At 36.3% G+C, this 23540-nt stretch overlaps 1 protein-coding gene across 1 annotated transcript in view; it reads left to right on the forward strand.

Moving 5' to 3' along the window:
* The window catches only part of LOC139787479 (uncharacterized), a gene marked incomplete at its 5' end in the record, with an annotated part of 62472 nt that overhangs the window by 34003 nt on the left and 4929 nt on the right, over positions 1-23540 (forward strand). Inside the window, 6 exons of the mRNA XM_071726580.1 lie at positions 15243-15559; positions 15803-15910; positions 16909-17103; positions 21600-21846; positions 22197-22359; positions 22874-23132. Coding sequence (XP_071582681.1) covers positions 15243-15559; positions 15803-15910; positions 16909-17103; positions 21600-21846; positions 22197-22359; positions 22874-23132 — 1289 coding nt within the window. The remainder of the gene's footprint in view (positions 1-15242; positions 15560-15802; positions 15911-16908; positions 17104-21599; positions 21847-22196; positions 22360-22873; positions 23133-23540) is intronic.

Consider the following 23540-nt stretch of genomic DNA (forward strand, 5'->3'; position numbering starts at 1 on the left):
TTTATTAACGATTTTGTAACTTTATTTGTATCACAAGATCCGCAATACCAGTTACGTGAGCTTATAGATAGACTTGGTATAATAATAAATTTTTGTTATATACTGTTACGTTATACTGCTTTAAACTTTTCCATTTCACGTTTCAAAGTTTACAGAAACAGGATGTGCTTATTAAAATAAGTTGATTTCAAAAGCTGAATTATATCAAGCAAGCATTTCACTTATATAAATGTAAGACGGTAACAGCGCGGAATTTGTATTCAATCCGAGTTTCCAATTCGGGTATCCGGTGGGATTAAAAGGGCCCTGATTTAAGCGGGACCGGGGGATTATCGGGTCTCCGCTATCTCGCACGTAAGCTGCATAAAACACAATCGTATCTTTAGGCGTTTCCACCACTGTTTAAGTTCAGTGCATCATGATTCTGTTAAAACGACAAAATTAATATCGTTCTTATCCGTACTATTAGCGGCGGCTATCAACAAAGCTTTTATTACCTCGTTTATATACGAAGTCTGAAACAAGCTTCTGCAAAACAAGTTCTGCATGAAATGAGAAACGAGAACGGTCCAAATTGTTCAACTTGGTGTTTTCCGAAAGTATCAAGTCATTCCTTTTACATATATGCAATATATGCATGTCAAAATAAATATTAATTTGATTAGTCAGGTGTTTACGACGCGCTGTTATATCTTCTCGCTATTTCCTCGTCGCGTCGAGTTTATTGAAAGTGACATACAATTAGGAGAAAATTGACAAGGTCTTCGTGTCGAAAGTCTGATGTAAAGCGAATAAAAAGTCAGAGCATATTTTCAATGCGAGCCGACGTTCGACCCGTTTTCTAGTAACTGCTTCTTGCAGACGGGCCGAATTTAATAGCTAATCCATTGCGTTGAGGGACGCGGAAATACGTCCGTCAATCATGCCGTGATTTCACGCGACATCGCGATGACGGAATTACTCTGCAAATTAATTCAATACTCCGCACGTCGCGTTTTTCTACACGTCGATCAGCAGTGTTATATTCATGGATTTTTACCGCGATGATGAGAACGAGAGGTTCAAACCATATTGATCGTGGCCAATATAATAGCATAGATTTATTGCATTGCATTATTTTAGGATGACAGGTCTTGCCGAAATACTACAAAATTTTTTAAAGAACGTATGTTAAAGAATATAATAGTGATAACAATAGTAAAGGTATAATCTCTCCATTTCAATATTTTTGGAGATATCACACACACAGCTCACACACCGTCTATAATATTATACACCAAATAACCATCGTAGAGTAATTATTCGAAATTACGATTTAATAACGATAAAAAAATGTTAAAGCGTGTAAAAATAATGTTTTATATCACAGCAGAAATTTTTCCGATGATTGCGTCGCTTTTATCGGCGCTGCAATTTAGTCTAATTTATGTTAAACGGCTCGAAATCGGGGGGATCGTAAAAGATCGATCTTTCACTTTATTCGTGCAACTCGCCCGTTTCTCTCTCCGGGAGGGAATCTCTATCAAAACGGAACGTGCATCGACCCCCGCACTATGGAAATGAATAAATAATGTCTAAACTGGTTAAACGATATTGCGCTCCTGGAGGCCACCGCCGCCGCGCAGCGCCGGATCCTGCATCCATTTGCTTTTGAGAGGCGATCTTTCCGTGCCTTCGTCTATTACTTGGCCCCTGGGATGATTAAAAGCGCCAGATGAAAGAGTAAAAAATGCTGTGTGCTGAGAACGCGCGTTAGCATAATCGCGCGGACGGCTAAAGAACGCGATAGCGCGCCAGCCTGGATCAGATTTGATGTGCCGTGTCAAAGAACATATTACTCGCCATTTGAATGAACTCTCACGCTAACAGTCATCATGCCAAAATAGCAAATCGTTGATGATTCCTCTCACAATCATCATCGTCCTAGATATATTTTATCATGTATGTACACTCAAGTCGTTTATTTTATTCTTTTAAAATTTATAAAGAGCTCTTAGCATACAAATATAAATATAATATAAATTGCTTTACATAATTTTTTTCCAAGATAATTTTCGATATTTTGATATTTGAAGTAATGATTGCATTAACGGGAAACAGATGGAGATTACTTTGACGTACAATCTCACGTTAAATATTTTTTTGGCAAACGTAATCTGCAATCCACGTAATATCAAATATTGAAAAAATATTTGTTTGAATATCTTTTCTAGCCCAAGTTTCATTAAACAAACGTAATAATCATGGTTCTCTCGCAATGTGAAGAATACTTTTTTGTATTTTTTTATATACGCGCACAAGTGCGATTCGTTTCGCAGCTATTTTCTCGGTAACGGCAATTACCAAAATGGTAACGAACGCGAGGAAGCGGACTGCCTTCTCAGTAATTGCGAATAATTGAATGAAAAGCGCCGACTTCGCGCAACAGGCGAAACGTCAGTGGCGGCCTTTGACGTACCGACGCGTCGTTTCGTTAAATCCCTGCACCAACCGTAGTGATGGCGTCGATATTCTCGCGCGCAATATGTAAAATGATTTTTTAAAAACTGGTAATAATCATACAAAAGGTGTGTGGTTGATGATTCTAAAATCAGGAAAAGTCGGACTATTGGAGTTTCATTCTCTCAATCTCAAAATTATCAATATCGAAGCGACGCTTTTAATTTTGTTCTCAAGAATCGCGACACGCAGTCGTCGCTACCGACCCATCTACATGCCTTTTCGTCACGTTCGCGACGCGCACCGTTCGGCAGAAACAAAAACTTGCACGCGATCGTGAAAAGCATTGCATCCGCATCCCCGACGTGCATGCAGTGGCGCGCGTCGACGTGAAAATGCATCGTGTACATCGATGCGATCCTTTATCTTGCGTGACTGGCTGCAAAACTGACATGAAGACACAAAAGAGAATAGTAATTTTTATGATTTAATTGTCACAACACTTTTATACTTAAGTTTATACTTAAGTTACTTAAGATTAGCCTTGAAAAAGCTTCGAAACATCTATAATAGCAGAAGCAAGACAATATCTTAAAGAATATAGTTTAATAATTGTTAGTTTATTATAATCATAGTTAGACTTCTGAGTAATTAGATAGCTTTTCTCAAAGCTTTTTCTACAAATATCATTGGCATCTTTCACGCCTCGTTTAGATCTAGCGCTACACGCTAACGAATAAATCGCCACGTCACACTTGATAGCGGAAGATGAAAGGGCAAACAATGTGTGTCAAACGTCGTAAAAAATATTGTATATATGTATATTACCCGAATACCAAAACGTCGAAATTAATTGGCACGTAGACAGTTGCTAACAATAGCTAACAAAATTCTACAGCTTGCAACTGAGCAAGCGGAAAAATGATTCACTACCTAATTTAATTCTTTCAATGGATTTTAGCGATTATTGACATTTCGAGAAGGAAGAAGATGTTCTTCGGATGCAACGGTATCCTTTAGATAACGTCTATTTATTTTAACTTATCCTAATTTAAAGTGACTGCACTTGTCCAATATCGTCAGGTTGAGTGAGTCGACGTTATCCATTTTTCCAATATCGGGATTTCGCAATGAAGTAGGTTTCAAAAAAACCTATGTACCTTTAAAAGGATCATCTGACACGTTCGTTAAATTGCGAAGAGAAAATTTGTCACCGGCAAGGATTTAGGCGGCATCCGTTTTTATTTCTATCGGTTTCCTCGGAATACGTGCCCGTCACCGGCCATCATTTAGGTCTCATCGGCGTTAACAATAAAGCTGATGAGCGTGGGCCTCGCGAATGTCGGTAACGGGTTAGCAATTTGTACGTCTCTCGTCGGTGCTCTAATCGCCAGACTGACCGAACCATTGCTTCTCACCTTGCTCGGACCGGGGCGCAAAAAGAGAAACAGACATCGAACGGCGAGAGAAGAGCGGTTGTTTCTTTAAGTGTGGACGCCAGCAGGCAAGTGGAATCACTTTAATTTCCGCAACGGACGCTGTAATTAAGGGCCCTAGAGCAACGCTCTCTCGCAACAATTAAAATAATGACTAGAGTGCCGCGCGACTGTGAAACATTTAACTCGAGCGACGTAGGAACCGCCGCGCCGGTGATCTAAATCGACAGTTTTTGGGGCGTAATCGGCCCACTTTCTCTCGTGGTCTTAATCGTTATTGATTGCCCCCCTCGCAAACGCACGAGGAATAACGATAAATTAGAGCCGCGTGAGTCACTTTTCTGTAAGTCCGGGGTATTCGTAATAACACGCTAAATCGTGCTTCGTGGTGGCAGGCTTGATTGCGGCCGCGGGCGCAACCTTCCGAGTAACAAACGTTAGCGTTGCACGACAGGGATACGCGCCCTCGGGACAATGCTCTTGTAAAAATAGCGCAGGAACGCGTTAAGGAACGAAGTGACGATGAAGGGAAGAGCGAGTCAATGTTAAGACTCCGGCGTGACTCGGGAAATAAGAGCAAAGATAATATTAGGAATGTTTTACTCAGCATATCATGAATTTAAATCGGTATATCTCGTTGAAAGTTGGAAATGAGCAAGATATATGAAAGATATATACAAAGCGCAAGAATATCATGGAAAAGATAATGAAAGCAATATCTACGGTGATGTGGCATTACACAGAACGTTTTATTATATTGCGACGATTACGGAATTTGAATTGATAGCTCCATCACAAAGATTACTTTTTTTTTTAAAGAGCATTCGAAAAATACGCATATTGAAAATATGCACATGTCTATATTCGAAGGGCAGCCGATCGGCAGTACTTCTCGTTCGCGATAATAATTATACGGGATGAGTGGAGAAAACGCGCGCGAAGACGAAAGACTGACAGAAAATTGCTAGGCTGAGAATTTCGGGAAGGAGCCAAATTAGGTTTAGCCTCGTCTCTAAGGTTGCGAGGAGCAACAGTTGTCTTCCACCTATTTCAATTCCCCGATACTTCCGAACCGTGGAGAACGTGCTACTTCGCAGCGGTCGCGGCGGCACAATTCTCCATTGTGCCGTCGACAGTGCAGCGTAATGTCAGCAAACGCCTTGAAAGGTCCTCGAGGGAAGTGTGTTCAAAAGGCCATTGTTCCACCCGTGAAACAAGTGTACGAGTCATTCTTTTAAATTTGATTTGGCCGCACAACGGCACCGCAATCACGCGTTTCTCTCTTTTTTTCCCTACCTGCCTTCTTCCCTCCCTCCCCCCCTCTCTCTCTCTCTCTGTCTCTCTTTCTTTTAAGCTTTTGCCTCTTTCTCAACGACTCGTAAATCTCTGAAAATGTTGCTAACTGAATGTTCACTTTGATATTAGCAATTATGATTTCTATAAAAATGAAAGTTTTCTAAAGAAAATACGAGTAGGAATAGAACAGCGATGAATAAAAAAACAGAATTGTATAATTATTTATTTTTATAAAATATTTTATTAGTATTTTCCATTTTTCTTTAATAGTTATTAAATCATTAATCTATCAATCTCTGTTTCATTTTTCTAACGTTATATGAATATCAGATTTCAGATACCTTAGATATTAGAATTTTAATTTTAATAAACACAGTTAAATAAAACTAACATTTTTTTTTCTCTCGGAGCGCCGTATAGAGATTCGAACTTCCTCCTTGTCCTTCTTGGTAAGTTCACGGTCGTAACCCTGAGTTATCTGCTTGCAAATTAGCACCGTCGATTCTTTGAAGGATGTAGATACGCCGCGGATACGGTGTAATAAAAATGGAAATCGGCAGAGGTATCCTGAGAGATTTTCAAGAGCTTCGGGATTCTCACGCGTAACTCTCTCGTCGATAAATCAGAGGTTTAACCCGGATGATCTTAACAAGGACTCCACGAGCTCTTATCTGGACCATATTGATTTGCTCCGTCGCGAAAAGTAGTTAAAAACTATCGCAGTTCTATGATGCAACCTGCGAAGACGATAAATTCTCCTTTAAAGAGACTCTTATGTAAGAGACATCGTTTAACCTCGTTCTGAATCTAAAGACGATCAGCCTTATCTGACAAATTCGCGTTTAATATACCATGATAATTAGCGCGCTTACACTCATATATAATTTTATCACTAATCTAAAGTTTGTAAATTTTAGATTTTAAATTTTATCTTCAACTAAAACAGACTTTAACTGTTAACAGACATTAATTTGAAAACGAGCAAAACTATAAGAGTGAACAACATTCTGTTAAAATTAAGGCTTAAATAAAATAATGAACAGTGTGTGCTTTCATAATTGTAGAGTAATAATTAACATCCCGTTTTGTAATGAATCAATTTCTTCCTTCATGATAAATATTCATTCGGCAATACACGTTTCTACAGAAAAAAAGAGCTTTGTCTTTAGCACACATATTATTCCTTTTTAAATAAATATTAGCGTTCCGTATAAGAGTAGCAGTAAGATCACGCTCGACGCGATTCGGAGCAATCAGGTTCTTTTCGGGCCAGGGCAAATTTATATATAGCTCAGTATAACTTCGCTTCGAATTAAAACGGTCTATATTCGCGACCTATGACATGGAGCTCGTTGCGGTACAAAAGGAACGAGCTACGTCGTATTTAGCAGACACTTTGCAAAGATATACGATTCGGCAAAGTTCGCCCGCGGGCAAGAAATAAAAGTTTATTCACATCCAAAACTTTCCCCGCGGTATTCGCGATGACGGGAGCGGGAGGGATGGTGGCGCGCGGTTGAGGAGAAATGGAGAGTGCACGCTTCGTTTCGCCACCGCTTCCATAAGTTCCGAGAGCAGAATTTCCGTTACAGGGCAGACGTACTTGTCATGTAGATACTTGGCCAAGTATTTCGCTTCGTTCTCAGTTAAAGTACCTACAACGACGACGAAATGATTCAAAGGCGGTAGCCAGACGCAGTTCTCTCTCTCGCTCTCTTTCTCTCTCCCCTTTTCCCGCTCTTTTCTCCAGCGAGCATAAATATACGCGTCGGAAAAATGCCGGCACAGTATGTACTTTATTTGGAATCTTGCAGACATTTCACAATACCTCGAGGTATCCTAAAAATGTATCACTGCTCGCTCTGATGTGCATATTGCGAGAAGTACATTACATATCGAAAGATAGAAATCGATGTTTTCGGAAAAGTTGTAGCAATTATTAATATTTTATATAATTATTCTAATTTATCTAAATTATAGATAATTGTAATATAAAATTATGATATAGCAATTTAATGATTATGATGCATTATTTTTTAAAGCTCTACTTAATGTGATGGACTCTTATATGATTTTTCGAAGATGATTTCTCCTGTATTTAACTTCGCTATCAGTAACAAGAACCATTTAAGAAACGGTCGGTATCACGAAGTAATTAAATCCCCTTCACTCGAAACTCGATGAAATATTTCCTCGCTTTCGAAATTACGCTTCCGCGCACACAGAATCCGTCCGTTCGATTTCCTACAGTTCCACACATCTCGTCGACCAGATTTTCCACGTCGGGAAATTACCAATAAATACATCATCGTGGTAACGATCCGCGGCATGAGGCGGATGGTGAGCGGGGAAAAAAAAAGGGTCGCCGATCAAACGGGGGTCAACTCGACGGTTATAGTGCGCGGCCGCGGACGTCTGGTCCCCATCGGCGTGACGGAAAGAGGACAGGAAATTGTATTAAATTGGAGAGCGGTCCGCGGATTAAGGATCCCTCGAAGCTCTCATGGCTTTTTCTTTCTTTCTTTCTCTCTCTACCCTCCTTCTCTCTCTCTCTCTCTCTCTCACGCCGGGCGGTAAGTTCTCGCACATGCCGCGCTGATCCGGGCATTGTTGTGCAAATCCAACAAAAACCGAAGCCCCCCCGTTCTCTGCCCCGCCCCTTCTGTCTAATCTTGCGAACCCACTTGAGATCGCAACATGCGGCCGCGAGGCCGCACAATTAATTTATGTAGCATCTGAAGCACTCACGAGAAAGAGAGAGCTCTCGTCGTTCATCCCCGTTGTATCTCCCGCACCGCATTCGCGCGCGAGTTCGTCATTGCCATAATCTCGAGTAATCTCTCGTCGCCTCTTACCGGATGTTATTTTTTTCTCTTTCGATCTCCCTCGTATTTGCATTTGAAATCGCTGCGGATTATTTCATGGCGGCATTGCAATCTGAGATTAGAGATCCATATGTTTGAGTCTATATATTGTTTACTAAGGGATGAATCGAAAAACATTTGATTTTTATTTGATTTATATAAGACTATAGCCATAGTGATTAATATGCAATATTCGCACAATAGATGCCAAATTAAGTTGTATTCCTTATATTTGAAATACTCGACGTTTATGTTAGTATTTGATGTACTGAATAGTAGAAAAATAGTAGAAAAGAACAATTAGAATGTGATTCTTTATTTAATTGACGGTTGACACGATTTATAAATTTTATTATGACATGTCTTCAAGAGAAGATAAATATTAGATATCAATTAATTATATCGCGTGACAATATAATTTATTTATTTGTATAATCAGCTGACAATACAAATTTGCCTTAGATTTGATAGATAATGACGCACATCCTTTTATATATTTTGTTTTATTTTACTTTACGTTAATTCATTTCCTATTTCCTGTTTTTTTATTGTAAAGGTATATATGATAAGTATCCCAACTGATAACAGAGCGCATTAAAGCTGGCCACACACACTTTTTCGTAACAGTAACAGTAGGATTTCGACCAATCGCGTTGCTCGATTCGGGAACGTACGGCCGTACTGTTACTGTTACGAAAAAGTGTGTGTCCGGGCCCTAACACGTATTATTCTTACCGCGTGCATTTCCTACGCATTATTATTCCGCGTAATTTTCCACGACGATACCGATACATGGATGCATACGCGATTTAATTACAAATAGCATCGATTTTTATTCGGTGATTCGTCTCATTATCGCATCTCATATATTTAATTATAAATGATTTAATTAAATCATCACATATTCGTTAACGTCGCGTTAATTTGATAACACGTTTAATTAATACGAGACGACTTGGCAATCTGAATCGTTACCAACGAATATATGTGAATGTGAACTGAGCAAAAATAATGGTTAAAATTACGAAAACATTCAACGAAAATTAGAACCTTTCGTAATGAATTACATCATGTTTATTATTAGTTAATTACACAATGGCCGTAAGGTATAATCAATGTTCCCTACGCATATAGTACAATTTTAAATTATACTCTTCGTAGGAATAATTCCCAAATATCCCAATTGACTAAAACTCTGATTTGCAAATGTCTGCTATTTTCTATAATATATTTCTTGATCTATTTATTATTGATTATCTTAATAATATGAATATTTTAAACTTTATTTTTATTATACAAATTTTCTTTAATCAAATATATATATTTGTAATATAGGTTTTGAATTTGTGCAGTTTAGGAGACTAAACGATATCTAATCAAGTTATTAAATACACATTCGCTGTCTACTAAAACTAGTAATATACATAGGGTACAACAGTAGCATAAGGAGACGTTAGTTTCTTCGTCGTGTGCGGTAAAATCAGATGCCGTCCCGAAATTGTTTAATTACATCTAAAGCGCTACACCTAAACTGTAAACAATTCTCGGGTAAGTTAAAATATAAGAATTACATCGTTTAACTCTTAGGCTGCGTTCGGGAAGCGCGCTATTAGCGCTATTGCATCATTCTATCTTTATCGCTTATCAGGTGTAAAACAAGGATAGAATAAGCAAATAGCACTAATAGCGCGCTCCCCGAACGCAGCCTTAATGCTACGCGAAAATAAAAACAATTCCGATACCAAGTAGATATAAAAATATTGTACGTGCACGAGAAAATTGTTAACTTTTATTTCCAAATTTACAACTCGATATATTTTCCTGTAAACGTTTTCATCTCATTATACCTGCAAATTTATTCTGCAGTATCGTAATCGCGACTAAGGCCAATATATATATATATGTATGTATATATATTTTTGTTATGCGTAACAATTACGCGCGCGAAGCGTTGACATTATTTTTACCTGGTGCTATGTAATACCCCGCGACTTTCCATTTTCAGGGAATGCATTTCTGCCTGGTTGAACTACATTCTCGCGCATTTGCATATTGAAAAATCCGCGAGCGCGCCGTTTTACCGGGAATTACGATAAAACGTGTATGTAACTCATTTGACGCGAGACAACGCCGAATTGGATTTCACGTGGCATTGCGTAACGTCATCCAATCACAATAGTGATGCTCGCTGATTACTATCTGAAATGTCACTTGACATTTATGAATCTACAAGCAACGTGCGCGTTATTGTATATACACATTATACAAATACACTGCAAACACCAGCAATGTTCACGAATTTATTACTCGTTTTATTTTAAAAATATTATCGGGTTGGAAATTTAACGGTTGCTACAGTTTTTTCATATAGGTATAATATCGCTCGAATAAAAATATTTTCTAACGCTTGTGAAGTAATACTTAAAAATAAATGAAGAGAAATATTTCCAAGCTAAATTGATTTGCAGAAAATTATACTTACACGGAATTAACGCGATTAATATCGTAATGCACTTCAGAATAATTATATTTTCAAAGTATACACGTCAATATACTATACTTCTTTTATGTAGCATCAATTCAAGAATATTTAGGGATATTTATTTCTAATATCTATATTTATATAATTTTAGAATCTGTTTTTAATTTTGGGAATTTTTAAATTTGGGACATTTACATCTTACATAAGCAGAAAACAAATCTATAATTAAATAAAAGATTTAGAAGTTTATTTTAAATTTTTTAAAGATATCTGGGAGAGAGAGAAAGATTTGAGCTCAAATCGAGATTCGCAGAATTATCTTCCCTCGTAAAATCGTGATCCTGAGCCGTCAACCCTCCGAAACCTGCTCGTTTTTGCTGGACACTCGCAAACGGTGCGATCACACCCCTGTGCTCGTGGGCGCAGAAGTGCATTGTGCCATTGTAAATATAAACTGCGTCTATCGCGAGAACCGTTTTCCCGGCTATTCGTCGCGTTTCTCGGCATATTGCACGCCGTAACCATTTAACCGCACTCGCGCGCGCTTATTGTACACGGACAGCATATGGCACGGAAGGTAACGTCTCTATTATGCATCTCTTCCCCCTTTTTGCTGCTTGATAAATGGCCGCTCGTATTTAACGCGACTAATCGAGCTGCATGCATCAATGAAAGAAAGTATCGCGCGAACGAAAATGGGACGGTGGAACGTCGGCGAAATGGTGTACATTCTTTTTTTTTTTTTAAGCGCATCGTCCATTAACTTGTCACTTTTGCCGGAATTACATTTCAATTAGCGTAATATGGAGTGGATTGAATGATCAGAGAACGAGATCAAAATAATTTATACTCTTATTAATAGCTGGCTTCATTGAGCTTCTAGTAACGGATGCTAAATTGAAGATGATAGTGGATAGTTAAAAATGGATATGAGTTGACGTTAATAGAACATTGTACATGTAGATAAGATATAGGAAACTGCACTTATAAGTTGGCATTATTTGTTAGCGAAAGGCGTAAATAAAGAAATTAATTAATCTTTGAAAGAACTTTTTTTAACAAGTATTTTGAACAAGTACTTTTTTACATTATATAAGTCTATTTAATTAAGTTTTTGAAAGGCTCTTTTATTTTTTTTGTTTTATAATCTGTAAATATTTACTATTTTATTAGATATAAAGACATAACTATAAATATCTTTTATTTGAAGTATTCTTGAAAGCATTAAAGATGGTTTTTCGATTCTTCGATAGTAACGCAGCGTGGTTCATGATCTCTGTTTTTTTTTTTCCTATATGATTATAAAAAATGGCCATGTAGGAAGTACCGAGCAATTTAGTCGTAAATCAACGTTGGCTATCGGTGACAACGATTATTTATAGAATGGCAGAAACAAACGCATATTGGAGAGTTATAGTATATAGGAAATACGCTATAAATACTTGTGCACTCGATCATAAAATAACCAGACGACGATCGGTTTTTTTTTTTACGTATATAAATATAGTCGTTATTTATAATGTTTTTGCCGGTGTCAAAGTTGATAGTCTGATTTGTTTTATCAACGAACAGAATTATCACATATTCTAGTGATTTCTTGATATAACACAAAAAATTGATCGAAATTTGTCATAAAAGTTTTCTGGAGCTGGACTGAGTAAGAAGCATTTTTTTTTTTAATAACGACGTTTCTATCTTATACAGTTTAGAAATTGTATAACATCAGAACAATCATGTTTATGATCCTACATTTCTGAATACATTTCAAGTAATCGATAACTCACTTCGCCGAAGGCCGAACAACTCCGTTTGAACGTGCGGATCGCTTCATTCACCGATCTTGTCGTGGTCGTGAAACATTTCTTCAGTCGTGCCACGGAAAATCCACCGGGCGTGATGAGCCTGTTCGCTTTGCGGGTAGCCGTATATACCGACTGCGTGGCACGCAATCACCAAGCAAGATTAACGCCGCGAGTACCTGGCGGCTAATTGAAAGAGAAACGCGGCGCAGGCAGGATGTGCCATATGCGGGATATACTGTCAGCGGAATCTAATAAGCGCCGGGACCGTAGTATACACGAGGCGCGGGGATTCTTCTTTCGTTTTGAGCGAAATCGAATTGCCGTCATCCCCAGTGTATACAATCGCGATGCACACGGAATCGGCGCGGCCGCACCATAACGGTCCCTCCGCCCGCTTTTCTCTCTTCCTTTCTCTCTCTCTCTCCCTCTTTCTCTGTTCCTCCTCCCCCCCCCCTCTCTCTCTCTCTCCATCTCTCTCGCTCTCTTGTATTTACTCCCTGCTTCTACCGTTCGCTCTCACTCCCCGCAACGAGATTATGGTAATTGACTATCCGACTTGGAAACCCCCATCAGGCATATCAATTACGTACGTATGCATCCCAACCGGGAATTTGCCTTTGATCCGCTCAAACTCCGCGGTAACACAATTCACGCCTGCGTCTAATCTCAAATGGGATTGCCTGATGGCACAAGGGACCATCGAAATGGGCTTTTCCGACTTCGCGGGGCCGCGAAGTCCTTTCGGGACCGTGCGTCGCGCGTCGCGAAGAACTCCGATTCCCCCGTCGTGAACAAAACGTAATCCGGTCGTTCTCATTCCTTTGCGCAGACCGAAGAAACGAATCTGGGAATCTCGATAGTTGCAAATGCGTAACCGTATTGTACGACGTGATTCGATGTGATTTCGATAGTTTACTGCATTAAAATCTCACACAGATGTTCCTTTCCCATAATTCAGAATTGTATGTAATCCCATCGATAAAATAATTCACGGAATCTAATGCGTTGATCTTATTGTTAGTACAAATAATATAAAATGATATGATAGATAAGTTTATAAATTCCAAACACTTTTTCACATAAACGCAAATGGACGGTATGTATATATTTATACACGTTTTACATAAAAATAACTAAATTAATTGACTTTATAAAGCTATACCAATTAGTATATATATACGCGAATCCAATCGGCTTACAGAAATATAAAAGTCGAGGTACTTTTACTCATATTTGCTATCGTTCATTTAATTCAGGGATTCAAGAATAGCGACTCTTCATCTCTTACCAAAATTTACTGGTACGCTTTTAGTTACGCCAAATCCAGCGGATGCCGCTATAAACTACCGTAATCCGTTGTAACCTAAGTGGATCATTTCTTTGATAAATCGTAGAAACGTTGAAATTTAAAGTAGCATTTATGCGAACAAGCGTCCTCTTCTTAAATTACTTCTTATATACCCTACATTAAACTTTACAAATGCATCTGACAATATATAAAATCAAAAGTAAAAGAGTATTATATGTCTTAAGACGTATATAAAATTCACACAATAAAAGATTTTTCTATCTTAATATTAATTCATATTTAAAAGATACCTAATATATTTTACTAGAAAGATAAGAATTATTTTGACGTAATATAATTTCTTTTCAAATAACTTTTATATGATAATTTTCGTACAATTTAATATTATAAATTATTATTATTAGATATTACTGTTGCAGTCTTAACAGCGTTAACGATATGGAAGAGATAATTTACGTACAATATTTTTTGCAGAAGGTCAATAAAAATATATAAAATAGTTACAAAGATTAGGGTGATGTTATTGTGATAATCTGCGTAATATAAATCCCGATTTCTTGCTAGCAAGGAAATGATATCCTCACGTGCACGATAAGAATATGAAAATCGAGAATCACAGAGATAAATCGATATTCGTATCGGACTTAGGGAATTCAAATGGAGATATTTCTTTCCGCAACTTTGAACAACATCAATACATCCTGAGATAACACTCGGCATAACAATTTATTAGTATGGAAGATGGCAGATAATTTGATTACTAGCTCGTATCAAAATATTCGTCCCTTCGTTTCGCGATACGTAATAATAATTCGCGCATCACGGAACTCCCGATTAAGCTTGCACTTTTATAACGTTTATTTGCTAAATAATGCCGCATTTTTGTAACAAAACGTAAACATGCGCGATAAATTCCGCTAGATAAAAATATATAACTCTGATAAACATTTGTACCATTTATTTTGCACAGCGAAAAATCTTATTGTTTCGGAAGTTGATAAAAAAATATGAAGTATGACGTAAACGAAAGTAATCTAGGTACTCGAAAGTTTAGAAAGAAATCAGGTGACGCTGCGTCAGAGACGCGCGTGATGATACCGATTGCACTTAATCGTCAATATATTATCGCCGTATAAAAGAAATCAGTCCGTCGATCGGTCGCCACAAGTTATCGCTTATTTGGACAGCATGACGCGCTTCATCGTTTTCGTGCTCCTTCTTCTGATCGGGCGCCACGTCCGCGGCGTAACGGGTAAATCGTTAGATTTATGGTTCTTCCGCGGTTCCACCCTTTCCCTGTAGGGCCACGGCCACCCTCGACACAACCCCGTCTCTCTTCTCTTTCACTCTCCCCCTTCTCACTAGCGCGGTCTTCCCATCCCTGCACACGGCAATCCTCCCCTGCCTGCATCCCACCTTTCGTTTGTTTCGGAATTTATCGAGCGTCGCGTTTTTCCTCGACGAGCAAAAAACGAGAGATCGGATCCGTTTCCGCCGAAACCGTTCCCGGTTTTCGACTGCGGTGATCGACGAGAGGAGTGCCTGAGTGAATCTCGTCGCGCATCGCTGCGGGCAACGTGCTAATCGAAATACATCGAAATGATATACTTGCAGAGAATAATGTGAACTTCACGCTGGATTCCGCGGTAACGCTGAAAGCGGAATCGGTCGGAAATGCATCAAGATGCATCCTCGAGACTAATCGGGGCGAAAAGTTGGAGTACATGCCCAGATATCAAATTAGAGATGACATCGAAAGCATCGATGACAAAACGTGCTCGATTCGCATTAACAAAGCTAATGACAGTCACGCGGGTGCGTGGAAGGTGACGGCGTATATCGTGAAAAAGAGTGAAAAGAATGAAGAGGACGTTGATTTACTCAATGATGATATTAGTCCGAAAGTATTCCTGTATAAACTATACAATCAGGTAAATCTTACGCTGCGCCGTCCAGTTCAATCCAGTTCAATCTGATTTTGTTTTCGCCTGGATGTGACCAACGCGAGAAAGTTTCGTAGAATTGGTCGCCGCGAGCAACACCATACGATCAGTTTTATCGGTTCTACGTCTATAATCTATCTGTTATATTGAAAAAGAGAGAAAATTGAGTGTAACGATCGCTGATACAAGAAACTTTGTACATCGAGGATACATGATCTATATATATTCCAGAACAGAACACCTTTCAGATACATCGACGTGTACGATGGACAGTACGTATATGCGAAACACCTCGAGAATTATGAGAATCTTATGGCATGTTATCTAACAGGACCTAAGGTATGTTAATAAAAACGTAAGATAGGAAGATGCGGCAGATTAATAATTAAGTTCGAAATAAACGTGTCATTTCTGTTTAATATTCTCATACGTAGTTAAAATTCCAAGATAAAATCTAAAGCTTAAAAATATTATTGTAAGAAAATTATAACAATTTTTTGAGACTGCAAAATATATCGTTAAAATAAGACAACTTTTAGCGCAAACCAGATGTTTATACCTTCTATCAATTGATGTTATCGTTGCGTTTATTACCGCGTTTATTTTTTATAAAGTTTGATTGGTCAAGTGGATGATTGCTGATTTTAAATATTAATATCTGAAATTAGAGAGAGAAAGAAATTTAATGTTTACGATTAAATTAAATTCTCTTTCCAATCATATCATCACAAAAAATTTCGATTTTAACAATGTTTAAATATTTGGAACTTCGGTGGTTACAAGTTCATCGATATAAAAAATTTATTAACTTTTTTATTTAAATTTCTAAAGGATGAATTTTATATTTTATCAACCAACACGCAAAAAACGGGCAAATGAGAGCCAAAAACGCCGATTACATGGCGACAAAATTAACTAAAGCGAAGGACCGAAACGTATGCATGTATGAGTTTCTTCGGAATTAAATTTAGTTAATTTTGTCGCCATGTAATCGGCGTTTTTGGCTCTCATTTGCCTGTTTTTTGCGTGTTTGTTGTTTCGAGAGCCTTAACCTGTTATTTTATATTTTATATTATATTAAGTGAGTCATAACAGTTTATGATAACAATCAAATAAATAGGAAATATGTGTTATATTTTAAAACATTACATTTTATTTTTGCTGTTGCGTATTACACAAGATAATTTTTCAAATATACAAGAATATTGTACAACACATTTTGGATACTCTCAGTTTAAAATAATGTGTTATTATTCTCCGATGAATATTAATACATTTAATGTACCTAATTGAATTTATTTTTATCGGTCGTATATGTATATATGTACCGAATTTAGATGAAGACGATAAATTTACTAACAGAGAAACGAAACGATTTTGAACTCTTCGGCCAATGTGGTGTTAGTATGAAAGTGAATACCACTTATCAGGGTTGGTGGAAACTTGATGCACTTGTCAATAATAATTACATGTCATATGACATGGAATTCCGTGTCTTTGTGCGTCAATTAGCAAAAGAAGATCCCAATGAGGTGAGTTTTAAATTTTCACGCATGCTTCAATCGCATAATCCAAGTGTGATCCCAAAGATTTTTACGCACTTTTTAATGCGCAAGAAGTATTCCATAAAAGATATAAAATATTTTATAGAATCAAACCACGAAAAATGACAAAAATGTACTAATAAAATAAATAATATTATATTTTATGGAATATTTTATAGAATTTGTTATATAATATGTAATACTATCTTTGAATGTTTGTATAGTCATCATGGATCTATTATCATTCATTAATCAGGAATTGAAAAATATCTTTTATGCTCGTTTTCACCAACGTCGTTTAACTTGAACCTTAGTTCAATTTACTCTTTGTCTGTTTCTAAGGGAGACTGTTAGAAAGAGACAAAGAGTGAGTTGAACTAATGTAAAGTTCAAGATAAACGACGTTGATGAAAAAGGGCATTAGAAAGACTAAACCGTTTAAACGAAGAATTTTTTTATTTCATACATTTTTTATTACAATATAATATGCAATACAATATATGCATTAGGATATATTTACTTTTTATTATTGATGACAATTGTTTCATTAATCAATATCTTCGTATTACATATCGGACATTAATTTGTCATGGTCATCATATTACATATTAAATAACGATACAATATTTAAATTAGGATTTAAAAAATTGAGATAAATACAGCTTAGATTAAAACAACTTAAATTAACCAACGAATTAAACTAATTAAATGAAATTAAACTAACTATAAACTAAACGTAAACTATTATATTACATATTAAATTATCATTACACTTAACTTGAAATCGAAAGGGGAAATTTTCTAACGCGCTTCACAACTTCCCGGTTTTCGTAATAAAATCGCTTTCTGGGAACGATTGTCTAACTGCCATTGGTCTGCGACTCAGGTAGCGAACATTATACATAAGTATATCGGCTTATGTCTTATCGCTAAGTTAAGCTGCGTCCAGCTTGCGGTAAAACGGCAAGATCGAAATCTGGAGCGTACATTACGGTTAGCAGATTCGATCATCGCCCGCGATTACGGCGAGACTCTCCCTGTATGTCGATTCGCTTTTATCGCGACGGTTTGATAAAATCGGTCAATGTCGCCATAGCATTCACACATACAAACACACACGTACACGTACACACATAGATACCCACGCACATTCGAAAAACAAAGTAACGATCAAAATGCCACCGTCATGAGAGCGCTAATGGCGAACGTTTTCCGTCGAAATGGACGCGTTTCGAAATAGCACGTCGAAAATCGCTATCGAAGCTCGAACAATTGCCTTCCGCGATGTGACGAGTAATGGTTTAAATCTGCTAAAAGGATTGACACGAGTTTAGCGGAGAAACTAAAATTGCACGCGCTGCAATAACAACTTATTTATATATATATTGGGAATCAATGGTTTTAGGAAGCTATAAACAATGGAACGTAAAATGCCTGCAACGTGTAACTAAACAATAAATTGGGGAATTTAGTACGGCGAATATTATCAAATAATTTATTTGTTTATTAATTGTATTTTAGATCTGCAATCATGCAATTAATTATTGACGTCCATATGTCGTTTCAAACAATTGTAAATCTTTTAAAAAACGGAAAAATAGATTTGTAGCGTTTAATAAAGTCAATATAATTAATAATTTAATAATTTATTATTTACAGTTTTTAATTGTTTTTCTTTATCTTACGCACGTTCTGCTGAAAAGATTGCAAACCACAAAAAAAATTGGAAACAGGCGCGATTATTTTCACGATCGTTCGCTTTTCTCTTAAATTTCCCGAAATTTGGTGCGCCGGCGATTGCGCGGACGGGCAAAGGTTCGTAGCAATAAACTGTCGCAAAATAGCGGCGTAAAAATAAAAGTAACGATCAGGCTCCGGGCTACGTTGCAATCGGCGTTTAGACGTTTCCCACCGAAATGCCGCATCCTCTCAAAAAGAGCGCCAAGCTCCAGCTTTTAAACTGGAAAGCCGGATTCGCGTGGAACGTGCGGGCCCTGAATGCGTCGAATAATCTTCGATGTCGCTAACGAGAGTACACCCCTCGCCGGGGGTTTACAGGGTGTTCCGGTCCGAAGTTGTACCAACTCACGCCAACTTGCTATAATAGACGCCTAACGAGATAGCCGAAGCTGAATACGAGCTATCGCTGTTTCGAGAAACACGTAGCTATCGTTAAATACGATGTAACAAATGTTAGAAAAAAGAGAGAGAGAGAGAGAGAGAGAGAGAGAGGAAGGATACTTGTAACGTCAAGTCGCACGCTACTTCCTCGTTAATTCAAGAGAGAAACTTCGGAAAAGGAAAAATTAATCAAGAGAGGGAAGCAGTAAAAAGCGGATCATTCTATAATTGAAATACAAGACTGACAGATTTTGTATATAATTATAATAACAATCTATAATACTGTGCGCCGGATGAGCTGTGACGTGGGATCATTCAATCGCGATAAGTCTCAAGAAGGTTTACGTAGAAATTAATTTAATCTAAATTAAATATGAAGAGATTTTTCGATTTGCACTTTGTCTCTATATCTCTCTCTTTCTCTCTTTCCTATCGTAAATAAATACTTTTAGTATTATTCATATATATAACTTCATTTATGGCGAGCCGTGGAAGCTCCAATAAAGCGCGTGATATGATTGCGATCGTGATAACTGAATTCCCATGGTGCAGGTATAATTAACATGCATTAGGAACTTGACCATTGTTATCGCTAAGCAGAATCTGATCAAATTATTGGAATGCGCAGTACAATAGATACGCTGTTAGTACTGCTTTCTAATCACGCAAGATGTGTGATCAATAATATATTCTTTAACTTAAATATATACTATATATTTATATAATTCAGCTAATAATTACAATGACAAGATTGAATACTTTATTAAATATAAATTTAAACATTGACTATAGTTTAATATTGTCAATAATCGTTCACTAACCTCTTGTACTTAATTTGTACCGAACTGATTAATTCTGTTTCTTTCTCTCCGCTGTACTTGTGTATAAGATATCATTATATTATTATATTTAAAAGAACTTACAATTAGTAAAAATTAAATTAATTGAATTACTGTAAGTGTAAGTTGAATTTACTTGTGAGATCGTATTTATTGACACTTCTTGATGCATCTTCTCTGTTCTTATTTTAAATCTTTGAAATTATACAATCAAAAATATACAATCAAATATCTAAAAGTACATGTTTTAATTAATAACTTTCATTGTGCATTTACGTTTACAGAATTGTAATTGAATTAAATTAAAAATTTCTATGTCTAATTATTGATGCTACGAATAAAATTGTCCGAAATGAACATCTGGCGGACTGTCGCTATGCAAAAAGTATAACAAGATAATAACATATAGGTTTCAGATTATAACAATTTATTATATCTACGATTATAATAGGTAATCTACAAATTTACAAACCAATATATTCAGCAACTATATTTATCTCTAGCGATTATGTGTGGACATATGTATATATCTTACGGACATAGTTTACATTGTTTGACCTTTCTTTTGTAACACACAGCGACATTCGTTAATGATAACGGGATCTGTATTATTTGTACTAAAATAATGAGACGTGGTTTCACCGAGAGAGAAATACGCTCGTTAAACGCGAAACTACATATTAGATTGTAAAATCTAATGACCACATACTACATGATACAATTAGTATCTCACACAAATGCATTAATTAATCTCAGTACGAATTATAACCGATATATAATTATCGACAAATATATGCCTTCAATAGTAATTAGCTTTTCGAAACTACCGCATCTATTTATTTCGATAAATATTGTATACCGGCTCATCGGGAACTATAATATTTAAAATTTATTAATTCTACTCAGATTCTAAAATCAAATAATGTATATCTATATATATATCATATATCATATATATCATATATCGTGCATCATGTATCATATACATATATATGAAGACTCGTATACCTACTGTATGACTGTTGAGTGGAAATTTAGAAAATTGTTAATTTATTCAGATTTAAAAAACTAATTGCCATAACTTAACATAAAATTGCTTTATTGAGAAAGTTATTTAATAGCTAACACAATTAACAATAGTAAATTGTTACTCACATCTTTTATATTACTAAAATCTTATCGTTTATATTCCACGAAATATATTTGTGGAATAAAACGCAAAAATTTATATAAATACGCTATTAAATAAATAATAGTTTTATAATAATAAATAAAATCACAAATTTTGAAAATAGATTTTTATTATATAGCAATGTCTCTGTCTTGTATAGATACTTTCAATGTTCCATACTAGGAACAAAAAATTGCATACTATATTTTATAAAAATTTACACAAATCATCAATATCACCGTTTATATTTTATTATGCTTTATTTGTCCAAATGATATTTAAATGACTCCAAGTATAGTCTCAAATTGATTTTTTTAGCTTCATTATAATAACTGAAGCTTTTTCTGATATAGTTAGTTATACAATGGACTCGCGGATCTCCAGGCATAATTAGCTTATCAAGCGCGCCTTTATCTAAAAAAGTTTGTCAAATAGTAGATCCCTATGGTAATGTAATTGTACCAATATCAAAAATTACTGACGAATGCTACCATGAAGTAAAAGTTGCTACCGCTGCGCACGAAGGTGTATGGCGCGCTCGTTACAATGTGTACGGAATGTTGGAACCTGTCGAACAAAAATTCAGAGTTGAAACTGTCGGTAAGACTTCCGCGGGAGAATATTTTTATTTCCTACAAAAAGTGATTCCAATGCGAGGTACATCTCGAAATCATAAATCTTAAATAAACTTTAAATTTTTAAATTAATATCTTAAACGTGATTCGCGGCATTTCACAATTCTAAAAATTCGTATGAGATTGTAAGTATAATTATTAATCGTTTATAAATGGGATATATGTGATCTGAATTCTCTCTCTTGTTAAAGTAGTAACTTTATTAAACTGCTACAATGTTCTTTTATCAAAGTTGTGAATACAAATCGGGAGAAAAATCGAAACAACAGTAACAAAATTGCAATTGTACTAACGAAATCTTTCATGCCTTTTCAGATCGAGTCATTTTCAACACCAGCGTCACTCGCACCGAGGACGGTAGCACCACGTTACTCTGTCGACTAGAAATGAAGGATGCAGATCCTTTATCTCTATCGTTCAACTTTGTCAGACCTGACGGCATGATACTCTTTATATCGCCAGGAATAGGTACTGAAAGGTAGGATATAAACGCAATAATCACGTACATCAGAAATTAAAAAAACATAGGTTTTGCTCCATGTAAGATTTATTTTCCAGTATTTTTATTAGAAATTATCCCAATTTTTATGTATTTTAACTTTTAATATAAGGTTAACAAATTAGATTATTTATATTGTTACGTTATAAAAATTTGATTTAGGGCCGGTTGTTCCAACCTGTTGGTAAACTAACTAATAGTTAAATCATATATGTGTCTTTGTTTTTCCTTCAAATTAAACAAGGATAGACATATGATTTAACTATTAGTTAGTTTACCAATAGGTTGGAACAACCGCGGCCCTTAAAATTAATATAATAAATATGTGTCGTAAAAATCCACAGTGTTAATTACTATTTGCTGTAAGACACTAATTGCTGTAACGGCACTTGGCTGTTTTCATATAGCATTAAAAAGATAGAAGTGTTAGGTGATGTCGATTAATATTCTTCGATATTTTAGTAAAATATTAATCGTTGCGAAACTTGTACAGGTACATAAGTATGGTTGACAAGCGTTTTCGTGCCGACTATCAGATTTTGGAATGTTCAATAACAATCCGAAAGCTTGAAGACGTCGATTACGGCGCGTGGCGATGCGAGAAATCTCTCTCTTACCCCTACGACGCTTGTTCGTACGGATCCGTGCTTCACGTTGACTATCCCGATTCTCGCGGAAATAACAGCGCTAAAGGCGGAACGGTTAAAACCAGAGCAGACGATGTGTATGTAAAGCGCGGCGACCCGTTTACGGTAAATTCACCTCAAATGTAGACATAAAACATAAACAAGACTTGTAATGCAAGCAGTACAGGAAATCCTTTTACCTCGCGCAACTAATCACATGCATCAGAGATTAAAAACAGAGGTTTTGCTTTATATAGGATTTATTTAGCGTTTTTATTAGCAGTTATCTCAATTTTTGCATTTATTTAAACTTTTAATGTAGCTTTGATAAATTAGATTATTTATATCGCTATGTTATGAAAGTTCGATCTTAATGGTAATAGTTTTGCGCTCGGAAAACTTGAGTATATAGACAATATACTCAAATAATTAACACACTATTTCGCGTACTGCAATGTTACTTAACACTTAGGGAGGGGAAAGGGGGGGATTGGCTCCTTTGCGAGCACAATTTCGTTGCCGTAAATATAATTG

Source organism: Temnothorax nylanderi, unplaced genomic scaffold (assembly GCF_030848795.1).
Source record: "Temnothorax nylanderi isolate EJ_2023f unplaced genomic scaffold, tnyl_v1.0 TNYL_tig0010_pilon, whole genome shotgun sequence".
Taxonomy (NCBI): Eukaryota; Metazoa; Arthropoda; class Insecta; order Hymenoptera; family Formicidae; genus Temnothorax; species Temnothorax nylanderi.